The sequence below is a fragment of the Phalaenopsis equestris genome, unplaced genomic scaffold, assembly GCF_001263595.1.
Source record: "Phalaenopsis equestris unplaced genomic scaffold, ASM126359v1 Scaffold000108, whole genome shotgun sequence".
Classification (NCBI taxonomy): domain Eukaryota; kingdom Viridiplantae; phylum Streptophyta; class Magnoliopsida; order Asparagales; family Orchidaceae; genus Phalaenopsis; species Phalaenopsis equestris.
The window spans coordinates 94,378-116,210 of record NW_018164550.1 but is presented as its reverse complement, the minus strand read 5'-3'; the positions used below and the strand labels follow the sequence as shown (position 1 = coordinate 116,210).

The 21,833-nt window shown below is 37.5% G+C and overlaps 1 protein-coding gene across 5 annotated transcripts in view; it reads left to right on the top strand.

Annotated features, from left to right (window-relative positions):
• The first annotated feature begins 1,127 nt into the window (after positions 1-1,127).
• Positions 1,128-21,833, top strand: part of LOC110020896 (lysine-specific demethylase JMJ25-like) — a 60,580-nt gene continuing 39,874 nt past the window's right edge. For 3 of the 5 annotated variants that reach the window (XR_002293577.1, XM_020719174.1, XM_020719175.1), the window contains exons 1-5: positions 1,128-1,323; positions 7,949-8,048; positions 8,131-8,263; positions 8,370-8,433; positions 20,443-21,220. Coding sequence is in view for 4 of the 5 variants with exons in the window: in XM_020719174.1 (XP_020574833.1) it covers positions 1,211-1,323; positions 7,949-8,048; positions 8,131-8,263; positions 8,370-8,433; positions 20,443-21,220 (1,188 nt within the window). In the remaining variant the exon portion in view is untranslated. Of the gene's footprint in view, positions 1,324-7,935; positions 8,049-8,130; positions 8,264-8,369; positions 8,434-20,442; positions 21,221-21,833 lie in introns of all 5 variants that reach the window. The other 2 variants (XM_020719177.1, XM_020719176.1) reach the window with 2 other exon arrangements.

Below are 21,833 nucleotides of genomic sequence, written 5' to 3'. Positions count from 1 at the left end.
TGCCTATAAACTGTTATCCTTGCCAATTGAAGGAAAGGAGTGATTGCACTCTGCTTGAGTAGTGCAGTGGAGTTATTATTGGAGTTCTTAAAAGAGGAGCATTGAGGCATGGACATGAGAAAGATTGTGTTGAACCACTTGAAAACTCATTTATTGTTACTTGCACTTGCTTTACATGACTTTTTCAATACTTTTTTTTTTTGCACTTGTCTTATTAATTGTGCTTAATTGAATGGTTGAATAAGAGGAGTTTGCAAAAACCTCTAAATTTGCGTTAACCCCAATTCACCCTATTATCAAATTCCTTGACGCATCTCGCATAACAATAACAACAACAAAGACTTAATCACACCACGTGGGGTCGGCTACATGAATCCTTTTTCTCCATTGTGTCCTATTTAGTGTCATATTTTCATTTAGTTCTAATAAATTAAGATCCTTTTTTATGCAATAAGCCCAATCTTCCTAAGTACCTCTGCCTTTCTTAACATAAGTCGAATCTAAAACATATACTCGTATAATCTAAATAAAATACAATCAATGTTTAATTCACTTCTTATAGATGCATGCTAATTAATTTATGTGCATTTGGCTTTAGATATTGTCGCCATCTTCATTCATACGCCAAGGGCTGTTCCGATTATTTATTTAGGATGTGGGAGGGGGTGTAGGATGCTTAATAACTTGGCTCCTACATTCGGAGCATTTTGGAAAAAAGAACTTCTTATTGTTAGTTTTCTCTTTTTTTTATTGAGGGCATTTACATACATACCATCCAATTTCTATGTATTTACATATCCAACATCTAAATTTTGCTTTTTTAATTTTTATTTTACACCACCCAAATCTTTCATATTACGTAAAAAAATACCACCATTTTAACTTTAAAGAAGTGAAATATACATTTTCATGCATAGCTAAGGCGGTATGTATGTAACAATTGAAGGTTAGGTGTTAAATATACATTGGAATTGAGTGGTATGTATATAAATCTTCCTTTTTATATTTTTCTTATTTTAATTATCTTGTTTCATGTCTGAAATCTTTTACATATCTCCCTGGTTATAACTTCCACAGCTTAACTATTTTGCATCAATTATCTTTGATTTGCTGCATGCTCCTTCTAATTTCTTAAATATGCCATTACAGTCGGCAGATACATGTTTTGTCCAACCAGAAAATTTCTTTTCAGGATACTGCTTCTTTGGGCATGGGAAAGAAGCGTTTGACATGCCACCAGTGCATGCACAGCTTTGAAAAGGATGTTGTTGTTTGCTCTAATTGTAAGATCAAGCGATATTGCCGCTCATGTGTGGCCAAATGGTAAATATAACGCATAGACTGTTTTTCTTCTATGAAAATATCATCTCTTTCATTTTGTGTTATTTATTGTAACTGTATTAATTACTTTAAAAAATAAATTAGTCCTATACTTGCATAACTAAATTTCAAGTGTTCTTTAGGATATTTTTCTAAGCCAATGCTTTTAGACAGATCTGATTAATTTGAAGGCTGGGTTTTTTGTGGTTTAGGCTTGGAAAGACAGCTTTAAATGGGAAAGGCTCAGCAGGCCCTCCCAGCCTTCAGTCTGTTCTTGCTGCTGCCTTAAAGTACTGTTGAATTTTTCAGTCATTTCTCCTTGAATTAGAAAAGAAATGTTCCCTTACTATATAAGTTTGCATCTATTGAGGTCTGGTGTGCTGGCGGGTCTCCCAGGGGTAGAAATTTTGTCTTGTTATAGATAATGAGGTAACCATGTGTGGAAGGGCAACTATGCATTAAGTGGATAAGGTTGGAGTCTTTGGGCTAGACAATGCCTAGATTGCTTATCCGTCTGGTTTGGATATTGTAGATTATGATGGACAACTGTTGTTGGGCTGTCTATTTCTCTTCTTGTGATTATATTTTGAATAATTGGTACTTTTTGAATTCAATTGCTGCAGACTTTTTTGTTCCATTTCTTATTATGGCTTGATGTAGCTTTTGTTTTTTTTGCTTATAAAACTTTATAAATTGCACCGTATTTTGGTCAAATAAATATAATTAGATTATTCCAATTTTCTTCTTATTTCAATTATACTTGCGTGTTTCTTATATAGCATTAAAGTTAGGTTTCATCTAAGTGATGATGGTCTACTATTACAAAGAAGGTGAGAAGGTCGATTGATGAGGATCTGATTTAGTGGAGAGGGGTTGTGGAATAGCTAGAGAATGGTAATATGTGATGTCGGCAGAGTTTGGATTGGGTTTGAGGGAGTTTGTACCTGTCCAGACTAAAAATAGCAAGAAACTTGGGTCGCGAAGTGCAGATGAGGAAAGGCTCCACCACTTGTCTTTTTATCCAAGGTACAACACTCACCACTTGAAGAAAAGGATTCAACTTTCCTAATAGGAGAATTTTAGAGAAACAAATCTTTACCGTTATCAAATCAAAGCTAAAAGTCTAAAACTTGAAAAGTAACAACTTATGAATAGTTTTCCCTCAAAATAACCCTAATTCTATTTCACAGGCCCGACAACTGTCTCGAGGTTGGAAATTTTCACTTTGGTTTTCACGTGACAGGATTCTCTCCCCATCTCGATTCCTATCCCGTGTAAGTGGGTATTGCAGGATTGCGGAATCGCTCTCGCATCACTCTCCCCCAGTAGAAGTGGCTTCATCTTTTTCATTGGAAGCATTCGGATCCTTGTTGTACAGTAACAAGTCATTGACGTTAACTGTGACAGAAATCTTGTACTCCTTTGGTAAATCAATCTTTAAAGCACTAATATTGATCCTCATGGTGATTCTGAATGGACTATCAACTCTAAGGCTTCTTTGAGTTTCCCAAAGAAACTACATTAAATCTCTCTTTCTTCAATATGATCCATACTAAGTCACATTCTTTAAAGACCCGAACTTTCCTAAACTTATTTTTTTCATTTGATATTTTAGTATTTTGTTTTGCAATTTCTGCCCTCACATGTTCATGTAAGGTCTAAATCTCTGTGTCTCTAACATCTTCATCCGTGTTATAAGCTTGTCAGCTGGAAGCATCAGCATTAACTCTAATGGAGTTAGAGGATTTTGCCTGTATATACTCTAAAATGGCTGTGATTTGTGGACTGACTAGTTGACTTTTTGTAGGCACTTAACCTACAAGAAAATTAAATTCCACTAGTTGATGTTCTTTCCCTCAAAACACCTGAGGAGGTTTTCTTAATTGGAATTCACTACCGCTATGGCTTTATCTAACTAGTCGTCTGTGGGTGTTTTGCTGTTGAACTCAACTAAACTGAAGCTTTGTAATTAACGTACCCCATATAGTTCTCTGAAAGTGGCTCAAAAAAATTATTTTCTTATATGAAGTGATGACCCTAGGTACACCATATAGGGGAACTATTTCTCTAAAGTAGAAGACTGCAATGCACAATACGTCCATCGTCTTGTGGCAATGAATAAAATGTGCCATCTCGGAGAACCTCTTTGCCAGTACCATAATAGAATCTTTACTTTGTTGTAACCATGACAAACTCATCATAAAGTTTCTGCTCACAATTAAGGTGCCTATGGAACGGTAAGGGGAGTGTATAAGCGTATATTATGTCATTTAGTCTTAGCTAAGTGATATACCCTACACCGTCTTACATTTCTATCTGCATTTAGTATCAATACGGGGTAATAGAGATTTACTTTTACTGAAGAAATAGTCTTTTCCTTGCCAAAGTGTCATGACATATCTCTACTGTGACTCTCTTGTAAGCTTGCCTATTTGAGTGAACTTTTGGGGATGCACAATATATTATGGCAGAGCATGTTGCCATCTGACCTATGAAAGTACTTATATGACCTGTGCTGACAACGATCCAAAATCTCTTTGAAATCCTCGTCAGTGATGTGGATATTCTTTAACAATTCACGCCCAATAACCTTCGACTGCATAGTAGTGATCAACAAGTTACGATAACTTAGGTATCCGTTGATTTGATCCGACTCCCCATCTTATGCTTGAGCCTAAAATAAAAAGAAGAAAGGAATTTTACCAATGAGACGTGTCTGCCTTATAGCTTACTCTATATGTTTAAGAATATCAAGCCGTTATGTCGGTGTGCATAGTAAAATCGTTTGCCCACAGATAATGACTTCATTGACTATGGGCACTAGAACTCATTATCATTGGTAGAATGCTTTCCTGCCTTGACTCAACATAGCTCCAACTCTCTTGTTGAAGGGATCACATTCCATCTTGAACACTTGATTAAAATCTGGAAGAGCTAGGACCATGGCCTGAATAATTTATTTGTTCAAAAATTTAAATTGATATGTGCTCGCCCTGGCCGCTCTGCTCGAGAACCCTTTGGACCGGTCAGGGTCGGTCCGTTGCTCCAGCTCGAGCGGGAGCCTTCCAGCACCGGCGTCCCATCCACGCGGGGTTCTTTGCACCCGTGTCTGTATCCTGGGATTGGGGAGCTTCAACCTCATTCCTCGAAACTTCTATTGGTACACGAATGGAGAGGAAGCTGATAGACATTGTCGTTCTAAAAACACATTCTATTAGAATAGGCATTCGTCCATCTTTGGCATGCCCTGTACTGGAACTGCAGGAAGATGAGTATTCTTACGGCTCAAGTTTCAAACCAATTCATTTGTAACCTACTTCTTCCACTCCTCATATTTGGTTGAGTGCATCTGATGAACTAACATGTAAGGTGAAGTTAAATATGGGGTGAAATCTGTGACAAACTGCACCCCTCTCACTAGCACCCACTCGGACAAGACATCTTCGGTGATAGGACCTGGATTCCATTGAAGAATTTTCTTCCCCATCGTGCTTCTCGGGCCTACTGCAAAGATAGGGTTCATCTCTCTTATATGGTTATCTGATGAGGGGTACCATGCGGAACATGAAATAACCTCTGAATAACTCCACATGATATTCCTGACATCACCCAAAATGACTCATCTTTGGACATGCTGGACCTTTCTCCGTATGGGTAACTTAGAAGGGGGGATTTATAAATCTGAAATATCTGCATTTACCTTTTCTTTGGTGACTCTGTATGTGGTGCCGACTCTCAAACTCATAACCCTGTAGGGATCCAAGGCTGGTTCTGCTGATGTTTCTCTCAAAGTTTGCAAAATGCTGGCTCGAGGCACTGTAATCTCTGGCTCTGCCGGGATGCCTATTACCTGAGAGCCTTCTAAAGCAGCGTCTGCTATTGTTGGAATCTCTATCTCAGGGCCAACTGGATTCGGTGACATCTCTTTCTGCTAAAAAATTAGAATCCTCTCTGAAGTCTGTTTCTTTTTTCTGATCACCGTTCATATCTTTAACTGGATGTGAGTTCTCATTTTTGTCCTCATCGTCTTTAGTGCTTGTGGTTTCTTTACCCAAATTTTCAATGACGCCCTATTCGATGAAGTAGACCACTTTGTCGGTTGTGCATTTTCCCTCAACATGTTTAAATCGGTGACACTTGCCACATTTTTTGGCTGTGACAAACTGCAGATTGGTTTTGCTGGATTATAGCCAGGGGTTGCTTGGTGCTGTGGTCCTTCCAAGTTGGATGCTAGAGTTCGCAAATTTTGGTAGTAGTAAGTTGGTGGAAACTGATGTTGTGTTTTCCGCTTCATCTTCGTTTCTTCTCGTTTCCCTCTTCAATTTTTCTGATCACGGTCGAGGGTAGCCTCCCATTGAATTTCATCTTCAATGTTTGTAATCCAAAGTTGAAGTTGGCGGAGCTCTCACCATATCTCCTCCCTGGTAGGCTTGGGAATGTATCTCATTAGTGGAATGACTAAAGTTTAGGCTTGAGAGGTGAAAAATAGTGCATGAGACTAATGGGAGGTGTATAAAATTTGGTTTAAGATTACTGATTTTGAAAATGGGCAAAGGAAATTTATTGTTTTGATTTGGAATGGGTGGCTAAGGATAAAAAAGAAAATTTTATAGTGGTTGGGGGGGTGAACTTTAGGATATGCTTAGGGTTGAACTTGTTTTGATATCAAATGATACCGGAAGAGAATGCCCAAACCACAAAATGCAACCTTTATTAATAGGAAAAGATGGCTACAACACTTACAAATTGTAAATAACATCACCAAAACACTAGACACCTCGAGAGTGTATCTCAAGGGTGGTGGAGGTTATTGGGAAGGTGGGTTAGCAGTTGGGAGCATTGGGACAGCAGTTGGAGAGGTTGGCTGCAAGAAAAAGTGGAGGGGAAAGTGCTGGACAGCAAGTTACTGCAGCAAAAATGGGTCACAGCGCTTTGGTAAGCGGTTGGGGATGGCCGACTGCTAAGGGAAGTGGAGGAGACGAGGTAGGGAAGATAAAATTGGAGATATAATCACTACCTCGGAGTAGGATACATCCGTAGCACCACCATTTCCTCGGATACAACCCTAGAACAGGGAAAATGATTCCACACACAAAAACTGAAATCAACTCAAGGCATAACTACCTTAACACTCTGAAAACAATAATATATGGACTCCCATTGATGAAGGAAAGTAAAAAACTAAAGAAGGAAGCTTTCTGCATAAAAGGAAGAGATGGGGTGGTAAAAAAATCCAGAAATAGCCATCAAATACTTTCATACAAAGAAGAAACATAACTGGAAGGTGGACAGAGGTGCGGGAGGCCGCTCGCCTCGTTAGGAGGCTCGCTTGGGCGGCTCGGCTTGGGAACCCCATGGACCGGTCCAATTGGACCGATCGGGGTCGGTCCATTGCTCCTGCTCGAGCTGGAGCCTTCCTGCACCCGTGTCCGGTCCATGCAAGGTTCTTCACACCTGCGTCATGGCTGCTTTAGATATTTTGAATTTGGCAGACACCATTTGTTGTGTTGTCTATTTTTTCTCTCGCATGAGTTCTATCATCTTTAGTTAGTAGCTTTTTTAAATATGATTGATGCTGTATTTTTTCCTTTTCTTTTGTAATAAAGTCCCATGTTTTTGCTAAATAAACTGACGCAGGGCTTACCTGCCGCAACCCAACTGCATTGAAGGGCTAGACCAGTCGGTCTAGCCAGGGAGTATCTAGAGCCAACCTACCAGTCCAAGAGGCTTTGCCTCCCATGGGAGAGGATCCTCCTTTTCCAATTCTGCCGCCCATCTCCCTTCCCTATTATATTTCTTTCTCTTTTTAGTGTAGTCTCTTTCTATTACATTCATTTCCTTTTTATTACCTTCTTCTATCCACTATTACATATTATATATATGCTGGTTTGCTTGGTTAGAGGGCAGTTCTTGATTTTCTTTGATTTCAGATTTTTGCCTCCAGCGTTTCTCCCTTCCGAGGTTTGTATTCGACGACGAGAACGTGCTCATGCTGTAACTCGTCCAAGGTGGTGATTATCCCCATTTGTTTCTTCCCCTTCCTGCTGCCGTCAGCCATTCCTGTACCAATCCTGCTGCCACGAGCCTTCCCTGAACCTTCTCCGCTACTGTTAGCCGCCCCTGCACCTTCCTGGATTTGCCCAGGACCTTCGGGGCCCCTTCCAGCTGCCACAAAGTCTTGCTGCCGCAAGCCTCTCTAAAGTCCCCTCTCCAAAACTTTTGCTACAGCTGCCAACCTTTCCAGACATGCTGCCGCCTCCCTCCTCTCCACTAACCTACTGGCTACTGCATCCTCACGAACTATGGTCTACCTGCTAACCAGCCGTCAGCTATCCCACACCCACCATATCAGCCGCCACTGTTCCTTCTCACCTTAGCGGGGGTCTTTGTCTGTGCTGTTGTTTTCTTATTGCAAGTCTCGTCGATTGTAAGCCCATTTGCTTGGCATAATAAAAATTTGCTTTCCTACAGGGTTTTGAGTTAACTCCTGCATCATATACTTAGTGATTTATTTAACTTGATTTCTCCTATTTTTCTCCTACACTTCTTTCTCACAATTACAATACAGTTTATGTCTGCGGACATGATATTTCTTCTTTGTTAACTGCCAATTAGTTGGATGTACTAGGTATCCCGAACAAAGTACAGAGGATGTTGAAGTTGCTTGCCCATTTTGTCGTGGTAACTGCAACTGTAAGGCATGTTTGCGTGTATTCCTCGATTTTAAGGTAATTTAATCTCTTTTTCTACTATTTTACTGGGCTTGGTCTGCAATAACTTCTCTATTTGAAGTTATTGTATATGATTTAGTTTAGCAGAAAAGAACTGGATGACGCAGCCAGATTGGAACAGTTGCTCTATCTGTTGCATAGAGCCTTGCCTATCCTCAGACTTATTGATAAGGAACATAAATCAGAGATTGAAGTTGAATCAAGGATTCAAGGTAAATTTAGGCTGGGAAAATTTGAGGTTATTGATATTTATTTATTTATTTTTTGTATTTGCAATCATGACTTGGTAGTATTCAACAAATTTTCTTCTTCGTACAGCAATTAAATCAGATGAGGTGATTGTGCCAAGGACCATGCTAGACATTGGGGAACGCATATATTGGTAAGCCTGCGTTTTGAAAATATTGATCATGTTCTCTTCCTTAACTAATGTTATTTTTGACTGAAGTATGAAAATACATTTATAAGAACACAAGACCGAATCAGAATCAATGTTTTTAAAATATTGGGCACACAAATTGCAGAGTAAAGAGGTCATTTTATGAGTTAGAGGGTGTATGAATTGCATATCATTTATACATATACGATTTGCATACAGTAAATTATTTAATTGGTAAAACGTAAATGCCTTTAGTTAATAAATTTGAACAAATATAATGACACGTGAAGTAACAATAATTTCAAGCTACCCGAAAGTTAAAAATAAAAGATTAAACACATAAGTAATAATATGACAAAAGAATACCAAAAAAATCAACAATAGCCGTGAGCTTGAGCAATTATTAGTGATCAAGAGGGAGAGACATTGTGAAGTGAGGGAATTTGAATATGATGCATGGAAAAGCATTCTCAAGAAGAAGTTTTTCAAGGAGAAGTTGTAGTGTCATCTACTAGAATTAGTGAGAAATTTATAAGAAAATTAGCAGATAAGTGAGAGTGACTATAAGAACAACCAAGAAAAGAGTGGTTGTCAGGAAAGATTGAAGCGTCAATGGTCAATGACTAATAATCAATAAGAAGCGAACACTTATTTCTAGTTTTTGCGACAGTGCTAAACCAAATCATAAAATTTGAATAAGTACTTCTATTTTATTTATGATTATGAAACTGAGCACAGTAATGTGCCGTGATGAAGAGATCCGACACTTGCGGCTTACTACAAGCTTGTGCTTCTTAGAAAAGCAATGTATAGGTTCAGTTCATCTCTTCACATCACTACTTAAGCTTGGTTTTAAGTACACTTTTAGACACAATGATTTCAATTATATGCTGATCTCCTTTGCCATTTATTTCTGTTGGTACAGCATCAGTTGTTTTACATTGTTGTATAATTCCATGTGATATAAGATAAAAGAATAATAGACATAGCACTTGAAATTGTAATGTAATCAATCATGACAGTAACATTGTATGTGATATCATAATCAGAACAATGGAATGTCATATGAAATTATAGACATGAACTATACATTAAATGAAGTTTCACACGGATAACATTAAATTGTAGAATAATCACATAATTTATGAAGATCCTAAACAATATAGTTTATGATTTGTAACAATATGAGGAATATTAAAGAATTCAAGTGAAATCAAAGCATATTGCATTAAGAATATTCCATGGAAAGAATTTCTATAAACAAGTGCAATGCATATACTAGGTCTAGAAGAAAAAAACATTACTCTTCAATATAATTGTATTACCTACATTAATGATTTTAGATGAACTAGCCTATTGGCCACAACATAACCTCATAATTAATCTTTTTTTTTAAACCAAGCATGATATCATATGTATGATAAGTAATTTTCTCATTGATTTGCTTTTCAGGCTGTTGCCACACATTTGTTCGACTACTACCTTTTCATTGAGAAGTTGTTTTTGAGAACCATATATGCCAAAATATGTTATCTATAGAAAAATTGTTGCCCGACTATTTCAAAAGAGAACATATTTATAATACTCGTAATAGTTTTAAAAAATGTTGCTTTTCCCACAAGAGCCTAACAACCATTCTTACAAAAAATTGCAGCTTGTCACACCTTGACTAATCCCCTCTCTTTTTAGGGTCAATCGTGCTGCAATAGAGGTGAACGACACAGTTAGACGAAATTTCCACCAATACTCATTTGACTTACACTTTTAGGACCGAGTGAGTAATGAATTTGTCTAACTCAATTGTTTTAAACATTTATGAACTATTTCATTTTATACTTGATTTGTATTTTCATATATTTGGAAGCGTACATCATAATATCTCAAAAAATATATACCGAGCTGCTAAAAATCCAACATAATAAAAGAGTGTGCTCAAAAGTTTTTAAATCCCAAAAACTATACAATTGAAAAACTATACAAAAATCACACTAGGCTATTCACCTTAGTGGTCCTTACCCTTCTCTGAAAATAATAACATAAAGGAATGAGCTACAAGTTCAACAGAATAATTCAAACAAAAATAAATTTTTTATAAACGAAAAGATGACAATGTGCATATTCATATGTAGTAAATTTGCATGACAATAGAATATAAATATGAACATATTTTAATTATATGAAATATTTAAAATAAAGTACATGAAATTCAGCGAACAATAATAATTGTATCAAACATATATTTTATTCATTCATGTGCAATCATAATCATATCTATACTGAATTCAAAATCAATATAAATTATCTTAAGAATGTCACTTATAATAGACTTTGACTTTATTTCATTTGATGTCATTGGGTTGTCATCCAACTTGAAAACTAAATTAACTAATAAAAGTTGGGTCCCTCCCAACATAACAATTATCAATTGCCCCACTTCGTATCAATGGTTCATGGATTTCTGTTATTCTCTGATCTCAACAGTTCTTTGATCCATCATCGTTTGACTATCAAAAGTTTAAAATTCCAGGACACACCACTCAGAAGTTGTAGTTTATCTCGGGTCATTGAATGTCCCATTATGTTGCTTCGTTGTCATTTGATTCATTCTAGTTTCCAATATTTTTAAATTTTTTTTCCTTGATATTTTCTAATTTCAATTGTGGACACATCAATTAGCCAAACATCATCGTATCTATTACCCACTAAACACTTACGCACCTTCCGCTCCTTTTTTTTATTCACAGTGACCTATGGGGCACATATTTTCAGCTATACCAATAAACAGTGGTTCCTAACTTTGATTGATGACAACACTCGAATGACGTATATCTACATTTTAAAAGACAAATCGGAGGTTGCTATCACCTTCCAAAACTTTTCCATCTTCATTTTAACTCAATTCATAACTCTTGTTCAGGTTCTTCAGTCCGACAATGACCGTGAATTTTTCAACTTTTTTTGGGTGAATTCTTGGTGAGTAAAGACATCCTCCACCATACTCGTGTACGGATATTCCTCAACAAAATGAGATAGTTGAAAAGAAAAACCGTCAACTCCTCGACGTTGCTCGCTCCATTATGTTTCAATCGAATGTCCCAAAACAATTTTAGAACGATGTTATTCTTACTGCCGCCTATCTTATAAATAGTCTACTCTAAAATTCATAAATTCTGAACCCGTTAGCCATCCAGATGTCATGTTTTCTTGCTGATTGGGTCTTCTCCGCATTAGATGCCAGGTTTTTGGGTGCGCTGCTTTTGTTCAAAACACTGCCCCCACTCAGAGTAAACTTGTTCCCAGATTCATAAAATGTATATTTCTATGGTATTCCGCTACTCAAAAAGGGTATAAGAAAAATCTTTGCGAGTGCTAATGTCTCATTCTTTGAAATTGTTCCCTATTTTTCTACTTCGGCTCCAAGTGAGGTGGAGCTTGGGTTCTTAGACACCGTCCCTTGTCCTACTCCTAGGGATGTTCCCCCCATTGCATTTGCCACTGAGGAGTCCCCTGTTCCTCTGAGTGCACTATCTCCTCCTCCCACTGAAGGGTCTCCTATTCCGTTGAGTGCACCATCTCCTCCTCCCATTGTCCGTGTCTACACTTAGCACACCCGTTATAATGCTCTTACTTTGGAGCCCTCTACTTCCTTACAGGACCTTGAATCTACTCCGAATGATATCGTCAGCGTGGCCTCTCCTTCGAGTGGGAAGGGGAGTTTTCTAAGTAATGTGCGCAATCAGACATGCTCCATCTATTTTATGACAAAAAATATCTCTTTTTATAGTTTATTTCCGACCTACAATGCATCTTTCCCGCCCTAACGGGCCATCAGTTCTCGACTACTATTGAGGTTGCTCTTACTGATCCTACCTTAAAAGGACAGTAATGGAGGAGATGAATGCCCTTCGATGAAACCATACGTGTGACGTTGATCCTTTTTGGGGTAAGAAAACTGTGGGTTGGCAATAGATTTTCAACACAAAGTTCAACTCTGATTGATCGTTTGAACACAACAAAGCTCGCTTGGTCGCCAAAGGGTACTCTTAGACTTACAGAGTTGATTATGAGGAGACATTCACTCCAATGGTTAAGTTAAACACTATTTTGGTGTTGTTGTCCCTTGCGCTGAATCTGAATTGGCTTTTATTCTAGCTAGATGTTAAAAATGTGTTCTTGAATGGGGTGCTTAAAAAAGAGGTTGACGTCTCTCACTCCTGGTTTGGACTCTGCTGCCTCCAGCAGGCAATTGTGCAGATTGCGAAAGTCTTTCTATGGTCTAAAGCAGTCCCCAAGGGCCTGGTTCGACAAGTTCACAAAGGTGTTCGTGGGCCATGATTTTACTCGCGCTCAATCAGATCACACTCTCTTCTTTCGACATTCCTACAATGGTCAGGTAGCTATCCTTATTGTTTATGTTGACGATATTTTTCTTGTAGGTGACGAACTCCCAACATTGAAGTCCTTGAAAGACTTTCTTGCTAAGTCTTTTGAAATGAAGGATTTAGAATCTTTTCGGTACTTCTTAGGCATGTAAATGACTCGGTCATCTCGGGGTATTTGCCTGTCTCAACATAAATATGTGATTGATCTCTTTACAGAGAACAACCTTCTTCTGTGCAAACCAGTGAATGTTCTTATGGATGGATCCCAATGAAAAATTTTCTGACATTTCAATTTCTGTGACTGTCAACACGACTCATTACCAGCCCCTTATGGGGAAACTCCTCTACCTCGTCCATACTCGCTCCGGCATGTGCTATGCAGTTGGTATAGTGATTCAATTCATGCGTGACCCTTATGAGCATCATCTCCAAGCTGTTCACCAGATTCTGCACTATTTAAAAGGTACACTGGGCTCAAATTTGCTTTTATGTCGTCACATCTCTAGGTTTATTACTGTTCATACAAATTCTGATTTGGTCGGATCGGTTCATGGTCAATGTTGCATATCAGGGTATTGCTCATTTGTAAGAGGAAATCTTGTCACGCGAAAAAGCAAAAACGGTCTGTGATTGTCCGGAGCAGTGCTGAAGCTGAATTCCGGTCCATGTCCTTGGGGATCTGTGCAGCCCTCTGGTTACGCATCATGCTCCGCAAACTTCATATGACAACTTTCGTTGCACTGCAGCTATTCTATGATATTAAGGCTGATATCAACATTGCTTACAATCCAGTCCAACATGATCGTACCAAAGATGTGGATATCGACATATACTTTATTAAAGAAAAGATCGAGTCCGAGGAAATTTATATTCCTTTTGTGCCCTTCTGTGGTCAACTAGCGGACATCCTCACCAAGAATCTTCTTCGTTCTTTGTTCGATGACTTCAAATCCAAGTTGAACATGACTGACATCCATGCTTCAAGTTGAACGGGAGTTTTAGATTTATAATGACAGTCCCCAGCTGTTATTATTTTTTATTAGCTTTTGTTCGCTCATTATGTATTTCCTATTTGTTTTATTCTTTCTTATTTTTTATTCTATTTTATTTCTTTCCTTTGTTGTGTCGATTGTAATTGGGTTTAACTACCCCTCATTCTATCAATAGTATTGTGCTGCTTTATTTTCTAAAGTACACAAACTAATATGGATTTTATTGTCAATCCATGTTATATGCGACTCTATCTTAAAGTTAACTTGGATAAGAACCATTACTCAATAATGATACAAAATGATTATAGGACTTCTCTGGCACATCATTTTTCATGCTAACAGTAGTAGAAAGTGTATACAATTTATAGGAGATATGAGTTATCATATATTTGAAATTCAATGAGATCATAGCAGCAAATTTAATCAATGAATTCATTCTCATTATAATGTAATGGTTGGAGGACTGTAGCTAGGTATGTCATGATTTCCAGTCGGAAGGCGTGACTGTAGACTAATCTTTAGCCAGCGGGCTGCGAGCAGGAAGTGTTTATTCAAGCTGGAAGCTGTGACTTTTGGCTGCTGCCAGACTACTAAAAGAGTTTAAGGAATAATAAAAAAAAAGACATAAATATATGATTAGTTTGCAATAGCTCATAGCAGCAAATATAAGAAATTAATTCATTCCCTTAAGAAAATAACGACTGGAGGAAAACATTTTGGTAGGGCATGATTTCTAGCAGTAAGGTACAATTTGTAAAGGTGTGCATGTTGCATTAAAAGTAAAATGTGCTTACAAAATATACAAAAGCATGCGCCCTTAGGGTCAAAATAGCCCCTATCTTCTCAGAGGATAGCAAAACGTTCTGGAGATTGAAGGATCGAGGCAGAAGAAAAACTGGTAAGAAAGCCCTTTGGGCACAAAAATGGGCAGATTTGTTGAGCTCCCAAGGAACAAAATGAAAAACAACCTGTCTAAAAGAGGAAAGAAAAGCAAAAGTATGGCAATGCTTTGAATTTTCCATCCAAGTCTTTGGAGCCATTGAGTTCCTCATATATTTGATGATATTAGCATTATTTCTCTCATAACGATCCCTTTGGCCTCAAGCATCCACAGTTGGAGGAGCTCTCTTAGATAAATGATAGCTTGGAGCTCCACAAACCTGCAATCTCAATGTAGCAGTTGACGTCCCAAAGCGCCAAGGAGCTTGTTGGTTTTATCCCTAATGACCACGCCTGTGCCGACATAATATTTAGGGAGTACAATTGCTAGTCTCGTTGGAGCTAATTCACTTCCGTCATTCCTTGATTAATTTTCTCCTTTATAAAGTTTCTATAATTTTTAACATGTTTTGTTTGATCATGGTATAGGGTTATTGATGCGAGAGCACCCTCCCACAAGATTTCTGTGATTCGAGGGATTCTACAATCCGGTAAGCAGGACAAGTGCCGATATGGGCTATAGAGGGATTTTCCCGCATGTGTTTTTGTTAGCCTCTCGCGGACCCCTTTTTATTGTATTTTTTAGTTTGAATCAGGTTTTTTTTGCTTGAGAGCTATCACTATTAATTTCTAGTTTAGTAAAGTTTTGGGTTTGTTTATATATTTTAGAGATGTTTTCTCTGATTTTCTGTTGTAGGAGTGTTGTATTATCTTTCTTTTGCAAGTGGTGTGTTTGTATCTTGCTCAGGAACATACGGCGAATCTTCTCACTGCTTGCACCATGTTGTTTCATCGTCCACCTCACTGTTTTCAATAGGGATAATTGCCGACCAACTCAAATCTATTGTTGGCAGATTTTGTCATTTATCCCCCTCAAATCGTTGTAGACCTCACATACTATCATTCCTTTGTTGTTCCCCAACCACCTCCATTCAAAATCCGCTTCTTAAACACATTTTAGGAGCCATAGAATGGTATTATCTGGTATAAGAGTCCGCCAAACTTTAAATTTTTAAGACTGCCTTTCTTGCCCAAATCCAAAATTAAAAAAAAAAATCCACCATACTCAAATAATTCCTACTGCTCTTAGCCCCAACCCTAAATTTTTAAAATCTAACTTTACTGCAGTAATAAGCCTTTGTAATTTTACTGCCATCACCAAAATTTCACTTCAACACCTGCTACCAAAATCTAAGTCCTAGACCAACCTTAATTTGTAATTTTACATTTGCTGAAAACCTGATCGAGAGAAAAGAATGCCATGATGTCAAGGAGAAATTCTCAGCGAGGTGTCCACAAGAACTTGCTCTGAAGGTTATACAATAAAAAATCTTCCAACTGCAATAGAGTCTTATTGCCTTTAAGAGGAGACAATGCAATGACGTTACGTTTAGCTACAAGGTGACCCGCTACGTCAAGCGGAGGAAGTGAATCCTTTTTATCGAGAAGTTTTCAGTGACAAAGAACGAATACCCAAACGATTTGATATGGAATATCAGAGAAGCCAGGACCTTGGAGTAAATATTAGTTTATAGGATTCAGACGATCACATGGATTCAAATAAGTTTATCGAGTTGCTCTAAACAATGGAATAAATTTTCAAGTACAAACATGTTTCCCATGATAAAAGAGTTTAATTGACAACCATCAAGTTTAGTAAGAACACTTCCTTGTTGTGAGAGAACCTGAAGCTTCTTTGCTAGCGTGAGTGGATAAGTAAAATCATTACATTGTCTAAAATAAAATGGGCGATGCAGCTACGGCGAATCTTCTCACTGCTTGCACCATGTTGTTTCATCGTCCACCTCACTGTTTTCAATAGGGATAATTGCCGACCAACTCAAATCTATTGTTGGCAGATTTTGTCATTTATCCCCCTCAAATCGTTGTAGACCTCACATACTATCATTCCTTTGTTGTTCCCCAACCACCTCCATTCAAAATCCGCTTCTTAAACACATTTTAGGAGCCATAGAATGGTATTATCTGGTATAAGAGTCCGCCAAACTTTAAATTTTTAAGACTGCCTTTCTTGCCCAAATCCAAAATTAAAAAAAAAAATCCACCATACTCAAATAATTCCTACTGCTCTTAGCCCCAACCCTAAATTTTTAAAATCTAACTTTACTGCAGTAATAAGCCTTTGTAATTTTACTGCCATCACCAAAATTTCACTTCAACACCTGCTACCAAAATCTAAGTCCTAGACCAACCTTAATTTGTAATTTTACATTTGCTGAAAACCTGATCGAGAGAAAAGAACGCCATGATGTCAAGGAGAAATTCTCAGCGAGGTGTCCACAAGAACTTGCTCTGAAGGTTATACAATAAAAAATCTTCCAACTGCAATAGAGTCTTATTGCCTTTAAGAGGAGACAATGCAATGACGTTACGTTTAGCTACAAGGTGACCCGCTACGTCAAGCGGAGGAAGTGAATCCTTTTTATCGAGAAGTTTTCAGTGACAAAGAACGAATACCCAAACGATTTGATATGGAATATCAGAGAAGCCAGGACCTTGGAGTAAATATTAGTTTATAGGATTCAGACGATCACATGGATTCAAATAAGTTTATCGAGTTGCTCTAAACAATGGAATAAATTTTCAAGTACAAACATGTTTCCCATGATAAAAGAGTTTAATTGACAACCATCAAGTTTAGTAAGAACACTTCCTTGTTGTGAGAGAACCTGAAGCTTCTTTGCTAGCGTGAGTGGATAAGTAAAATCATTACATTGTCTAAAATAAAATGGGCGATGCAGCACAAATTTCTTTCCCCATATTATCGACATGATAATAAAATCCTTTACTTGTGCCAGAGAGATTTTTTTATAGGTGCTAAAGATATTCTTTTATGGAGGAGTACACAACTGAATATATTCAACTCGTTAAAATGTGAGTTGCTGAAACCAGAGGAGCACACAATACCGAGGTATCTCTGAGGACCAAGTCATCTATTATTAATGTGATATAGTTATAACTATATTGATTCCTATTTGATGTACATGCCCTAGCTTTGAAGGCAAAGAAACAACATCACGAGATTACTACCACACCTTACTAGCAGAGTTCAATCCTAGGATCAAGAAATTTTAGTTCACCCAGTGGAGAACCTTAAGAAAAACCCTTATATAGTCGAGAAAATGTGGAGACCACCCGCTCTCCTAAATCTGTCTCCGCTAGGTAGTGCTCCAAGGGCTCTTGTTTTGTGCGCATTGCATCCCATTGTTAAAACAAGATGATGATTTATTTTGCTAAGTATAAAGTAATTGAAGAAATAGACAATGACATAGGAGAGGGAGAAGACGTCGAAGGAGAATAACAACTTTCTACATTGATTCAACAAGAGCTTATGAGAGACTCTAATAGGATTAACATTGGTTGTCCTAGACGACAGTGAGTCTAAGGAGTTGATACCAGACGCATGCTTGCCTTAGCTAAGTGGCACAAAAGAGGATGGAGATGTGAAAGAGGAGTAACAATTTCCAGCCTACAATGGAAAGATGTTGTGATTCAAGTTGAGCGCATGGGAGAGATTCTGGTAGGATTAATATTGGTTGTCCTAATTGATAGTGAGTTTAAGGAGCTGATATCAGACACATGCCAACCATAACTAAATGAATTTCATAATTGTCTGACCTACAACCAACCACTTAGGTTCCCAGTATTCAGTGAGGTCCAATATGTCATCACTTTAGATATACATGAGAAATTTTTTGATGATTTTTGAAGGACTTTTTAGAATAAATTGAGTATGAAGTTTTAGTTCATTTCAACAATATTTCAACAATGTCGCCTGAATAGATGGCCAATAGGAGTGATGAGACACACTGGTTTGAAAATCTCAACAGTTATTTTGGGGTTATCTACATCAGATAATTGGACCCAAGTCCTTTCAAAGAAGAAGAAAAAGCCTCTCATAGCCGGGGAGAACGATGTGGGGGCTCCCTCCTGCAGGAATTCTGCAATCTGGTGTCATAGAATATCGGGATCCTGTAATCCTATAAGCAGGCCAAGTGCCGGTATGGGCTATAGCAATATTTTTCCGCATGTGTTGCTGTCAGCCCCTTTTGAATCGCTTTTTTAATATTATTTTAATTAGAATTAGATTTCTTTTGCTGGAGAATTATTTATATGCTATTAATTTTAGTTTTTGTAGACATTTGGCTTTGTTTATGTATTTTGGAGATGTTTTTTTTTCTTTTTTTTTTCCTGATTTCCTACTTAGTATTGTTGTATCCTTTTCCTTTTGTAAGTGACATGTTTGTATCTTGCCTAGGAATATGTGGCAAACCTCCTCGTTGACCATGCTACACTATTCTGTTTCATTCTCTGCTTCTCTATTTCCAACAGGGGTGGCAACAGGGATAGCCACCGAACAACTCAAATCTGCTGGATAACAGAATTCATCACTTAACCCCCTCTAAATGCTGTAGACCTTACATACTATCATTCCTTTGTTATTCTCCAACCACCTCTCACTCAAAATTCACTTCCTAAAATCCTTCTGGGAGCCCTAAAACAGCATTAGATAGTAGCAATGCTAATGATAATTTTTTGCAAGTTCTATTATAAAAAAAATTGAGACTTTGAGCATAAATATCCTAGGTCATTGTTTTGAATTCAATTTCAACCCTGCTTCGGACTACCTCCAAGCATCTCAATCTCTCCATATGAATAGCATTATCCCAGTATGGATTTACAATTTGCTACACATTATAGTTAGCATGGAGAAATATTTCAGTATCAGTTTTAATCTTTTATTTGAATGACCACCCTTGAGATGATTTTTTTTAGTGTTTTATTCATAATCCAACTAGCCAATACTAATATGAAAACATATATCAAGTCTAGTGTTAGATGGGTAGATGAGTTTTCATATTAACTATTATTACCTTTATATGCTTAGGTAGAATCTCATTTAATTCCAACTTTACTCGATGGATGTGTTGGCAGGTTTACTCCTAAATATACTGTTTTTTATAGTGAGCCCAAGGTGTATTTTCTCTGTGAGACGGATATTCCTTTACTTGTTTTTGCCATTAAAAACATTTTTGCCATTTCCATGCCTAGTTAAAAGTTGTAGTTTTGTTGGCACGCAACTCTTTAGCTAAGTGGTTCTTAGAGTAAAAAACCAATTGATTTTAAGAAACAGATTCTAGCACTAGCACAGTGGATTCGTGAAAGTTATGGAATGCAAGCAATCCTTCTCTGTGCTTAGCCATAATTTGAAAGGAAATTACTGAATATTAATTGTCTTAAAAATTGGATTTATACCTAATATTTGCCTTTCCTTTTGCTTTACCTGCATCCACGTGTACTTAGATTCATATGTTTATACTTGCTGAGATCGCACAAATACATGTTTGTCTTTCATGCTTCCTTAACATGTGTCATTCCTAGTGAAACTTGTTCAGTATCAGTTTCTCCAAAACAAAGTTGCCTTAAAATGTTCAGAGAATATTATAGTCCATGCTGCCAATTCTGTACAATTATTTTATAATTTTTTTATTTGTGAATTGGAGACACGCCCCCTCTCTGGCATGCATTTTCTTATACTTTCTATTTATTATTTACTGTTGGTTGTGTTATGATTATTAACAATTATTCATATACATGCAACTGCTGTATTTATATGAATGTACACCTTCACATTCTGCCTTATTGGCTTGGTAACCTATTACTTTCCTTTCTAGCAGTGACTGCTGCAGTACTTCTGTTGTTGATTTCCATCGTACTTGTACCAATTGTTCATATGATCTTTGTCTCTCTTGCTCCCGAGAACTGCGTGAAGGTTATCAACCTGCTGTTCAGAAATCAGATTCTGCTCCAAGTCCAGTTCTTGTACAGAAATCAAATCATGCTACTGCCATGAATGGAAGAATTGACCTTCCACGAAAAAAATTTGGTTGGCAGGGCGCAGATCCGAGTACAAGCAACAATAAATTCATTGATAAATCTTGCTCCTTTTCTGATTGGAGAGCGAACGATGATGGTAGTATTTCATGCCCTCCTAAAGAACACGGCGGATGTGGAAATGGTGTCCTTGCCTTAAAGCGCACCTTTAAATCTAATTGGGTGGTTAAGCTTATTCAAAATGCGGAGAGATTAACAAATAGTAGTCTCTTTGCAGATGAGAGCGCATCTGACATTTGTTCATTATGCCCTGAGAAATGCTTATTTTCTGGAGTTGATCAAAATAATTTCGCCCTCCGCAGGGCAGCATCTCGGAAAAGTAGCCATGATAATTTTTTGTATTGTCCCAATGCAATGGAGTTGGTAGATGATGAATATGCTCATTTTCAAAAGCATTGGAGAAGGGGTGAACCAGTGATTGTCAGAGGTGTTCTTGAGAGAACAACTGGTCTTAGTTGGGATCCTATGGTTATGTGGAGGGCTCTTCGAGAAAAAAAAATTGAAAAGTTTAAAGAGGAGGGTTATGCTGTTAAGGCAGTCGATTGTCTAGACTGGTGTGAGGTGGGCCAATTTAGCATTTGATTTATGCCATATTCCAGCATAGTAATTTTTATGTCTTCCAATTTTGTTGTTTATAGTTGAGCGGATATTGTTTTCATGTCTCCTAACCCAGCGTTTACTTTGTTTCATCTCGTTATTGCATCTTTTGATAAAGTTCAGGTAAAACAGAAAACATCTGATTTTAAGTAGCATGGTAAATTTTATTTGTGAGCTGTTTCTGTTCTATAATCTTCTAAGAATGCATGATTTGTTTTAATTTTTCGTTGCTCTTTACTCATATAATTGTTCACGTTTCTTAATAAATTAAATAGTAAAATTTTCCATTTTCTATTACTTTTTTATGTTTTCCTGCCTCTTTATCAACTTTTCTAAAATAGCATATTCGAACCCAAAAATAAAATAAAATAAAACTTTATACTAACATAGATTATGGCTCCAGATAGTTGACACGGGGCGCTAAAAGGCGCCCCAGTAGCGGGGCTCTAATAGCGCCCCTAATGCGGGCGCTAAATGCCAGCCGACTGAACACCAACTTCCTCGCGGGTCCAGGGAGACCGGTCCATAACACGATCACGAAGGATCGAGACAAAAGGATCGCGAGTTCCGTGGAGAA